Source organism: Corticium candelabrum, chromosome 19, assembly GCF_963422355.1.
Source record: "Corticium candelabrum chromosome 19, ooCorCand1.1, whole genome shotgun sequence".
Classification (NCBI taxonomy): Eukaryota; Metazoa; Porifera; class Homoscleromorpha; order Homosclerophorida; family Plakinidae; genus Corticium; species Corticium candelabrum.
Genome location: NC_085103.1, coordinates 5,702,048 through 5,705,408, shown reverse-complemented (window position 1 = coordinate 5,705,408; position 3,361 = coordinate 5,702,048). Strand labels below are relative to the sequence as shown.

The 3,361-nt window shown below is 37.5% G+C and overlaps 1 protein-coding gene across 1 annotated transcript in view; it reads right to left on the bottom strand.

The window, feature by feature from the left end:
* LOC134194686 (uncharacterized) overlaps window positions 1-3,361 on the bottom strand; it is an 18,192-nt gene that overhangs the window by 8,147 nt on the left and 6,684 nt on the right. Inside the window, exons 15-22 of the mRNA XM_062663628.1 lie at window positions 2,426-2,731; window positions 2,029-2,073; window positions 1,780-1,920; window positions 1,359-1,549; window positions 1,051-1,167; window positions 826-997; window positions 453-651; window positions 13-151 (exon numbers count right to left, since the gene is read on the bottom strand). Of these exons, the coding sequence (XP_062519612.1) occupies window positions 13-151; window positions 453-651; window positions 826-997; window positions 1,051-1,167; window positions 1,359-1,549; window positions 1,780-1,920; window positions 2,029-2,073; window positions 2,426-2,731 (1,310 nt within the window). The remainder of the gene's footprint in view (window positions 1-12; window positions 152-452; window positions 652-825; window positions 998-1,050; window positions 1,168-1,358; window positions 1,550-1,779; window positions 1,921-2,028; window positions 2,074-2,425; window positions 2,732-3,361) is intronic.

Here is a 3,361-nt window from a genome sequence, read left to right as displayed (position 1 = left end):
AAACAGTCACAAAGAAGACCTTGGTTGTTTCCGGTGTCTACTGGTGAGTTCATTCGTCTCGGTGGAACATCTGGACGATCTAATGAACTCATGCCTTCGAGAGACTGAAGTGGACCTGCCTCATGTGCAGCAGGAATGATAGGGCCTTGCACTGAAACACAAGATTATAGAACATCAACAGAACATACGATGAAATAGACAAGAGTAGACAAATAATGACAAACAAGTAGACAGACAGACAGACAGACATACAGACAGACATACAGACAGACATACAGACAGACAAACAGACAGACAAACAAACAGACAGACTGACAAACAGACAGACAAATGTTTTATTCATCCAATACACACAACCACACCTGTGGCTTTTGCCTACACGAAGCTCTACAGACAAACAAGCTGACTGGCAGTTGTAGACATTTTGTTTCAGTCCACACTACGTACCCTACCTCTACTGGTCAGTCTGGAAGATTCCCGTCCAGTTAAACACAATTGCAACTGGGGACGACTTCCAGAGTGCTTAGAGCCATTTGAATGAACGCCACTGGGCTGACTTAGAGCTTTTTGTGACATACGAGGCAAAGGTGTTGTAACCTCTTGAAGATTAGGTGATGACACTGCTGATGCATGAGAAAATGATGCCGACCGCTATAAACAAAATGCAAGAATGACCACACACACACACACACACACACACACACACACACACACACACACACACACACAATGACACACACACACACACACACACACACACACACACACACACACACACACACACACACACACACACACACACAACTCAAAATTCCTGCCACCAACCTGTTTTGGACATGGTTTGACAAGCAAACCAATCGATTTTGCTACGAAGTGATTGTGATGATATGCAATTAGAACGCTAAGGGATGGAAACGTTCGAGTGTTACCAACAATCACAAATCGTCCTGAATTCGGCGCCACGTTAATCAAGTAATGAAATACAGCACCATGATGACTATACAAAATATATTAATATTAATAACAAACACATTGAGATCTAGATGTCACCTCGCGGACAGTGAGTAACCCTGTGATGTCTTGCTTTGCCTAATAAGGAACTGGTCTTGTGAGTAAGACAGGAGACGAGACTCGGCTTCTGAACGTGATATATTTCCATGATACCAGCTGTTACACACAAACAATATTTATGAAATGAACACAACATTTAATATACATTAAACTATTGGAGGGATGCATCTTACAATACACTAGACTATTGTATTGGAGGGATGCATCTCACAATACACTAGACTATTGTATAGGAAAGATGCATCTCACAATACAATTAGGACTGCTATACACATGACTGTACATACAGTTGTTGTTCAAGATCTTCTTGTGTCTCTTTTGCTTTTGCAAAAGCAGCTGGATTCCATCCTGACGTCACCACTGGCTTTCCACTTCTCTGTTTGCTCTGTCCCCACTTCTCTTCAGTTGTCTCAATCATCAGTGACATTTTCTTTGCTCGAGGATACAGTTGTGAATTGCCACCATCACCTTCACGACTCTGCAAACGAAACAACAGACAACACAAATAATCAACCTTTATAATTAACGTAAATGCTAATTGTATTGTGTATGTGTGTGCGTGTGTCAGTGTGTGTGTGTGTGTGTGTGTGTGTGTGTGTGTGTGTGTGTGTGTGTGTGTGTGTGTGTGTGTGTGTGTGTGTGTGTGTGTGTGTGTGTGTGTGTGTGTGTGTGTGTGTGTGTGTGTGTGTGTGTGTGTGTGTGTGTTACCTCATCTGACAACTGTTTATTCCCTGTGTGTTTGTCTGATGACACACCTATTAGTGTCAAATACTCTGGCATTTCATTGCTCGCATTTTCCCAATCAAAGAGTTGTTTGTCAACGCTGGGTGATGTAAGACTGTGCCGACGCTAGAAACCATCACAAAAACATGAAAAAGCACAATATGAATATGCAAATAAGCAAGACAACAAATCAATCAATAAACAGACAAACAACATTAATAAACATTATCCTACATCCGATTCATCACTTTCGACAGTCAACTTGTCACCTTCCCGTTCCTACAAACCAATAGCACTCAATCACCGTACAACAAAAACAACTCACACATACGGACACACACACACACACACACACACACACACACACACACACACACATGGACACACACACACACACACACACACACACACACACACACACACATACATGCACACACACATACGTGCACAGACGTGTGCACACACACGCATACACACACACACACGCACACACACACACGGATACACACACACACACACACACACACACACACACACACACACACACACACACACACACACATGTGGACACACACACACACACACACACACACACACACACACACACACACACACACACACACACACACACATTTCCTCCTGATTTCACGGGTCCGTTATCAATGACTTCTATATATTCTGGATCTTCAACGTCCTCTGCTACATCAATGTCTGATGGCTTCGATACATCAAGCCGTGGCAGCATATTTGGCTTCACGGTCAAACGTATGGGAGTCAATCGTTTTGGCAGAGGAGGCGGACTCTCCGTATCATGGACGATGATTGGAATTGTTGGTGCTGTTCGTCTCTTCACGGGAAGAGGTGGACGGTTCATGTGGTTAGGGCCTTGAATGTGTGATGCTGATAATGCTCTCGATTGAAATCTTGTGTTGGGCAGCTGTAGGAGAAAGATGATTACATGAATGTCAAACAGCAGACAAATTTAAACAGAAATAGTTGTTCATATTCATGAAGCAAACAGACAAAAAAACAAAAAAATAAAACAAAATAAAAAACAACAGATAAAAATTAAAAAAATTAAAAAATTAAAATTACAAATAAAAAAAATTAAAAAATATAAAAAAATAAAAATTACAAATAAAAAATTACAAATAAAAAATAAAAATACAAAAATTAAAATTAAAAGTAAAAATACAAATTAATTATAAAATAGAAAAATTAAAGTTACAAATTAAAAGAATAAATAGAAAATAAAACATAAAAAGAAAAATAAAAAATTTAAATTTTAAAAAATCTAAAATATAAAATTACAAAATTAAAATTAAAAATAATAAAAAAATTAAATTAAAATTAAAAAATAAATAATAATAAAAATTAAAATTAAAAAATTATAGTAAAAAATAAAACAATTAAAAAGTATAAAAATAAAAAAAATTTAAAATTGAAAAGTTTATGTAAAAATAAAAATTTAAAAGTTACAAATAAAAATGAGTATTGAAGCAATAACAGTTTGTAAAAACAAACAAACAGAGAGACAATTAAACTAAGAAACAAACAGACAGACAGA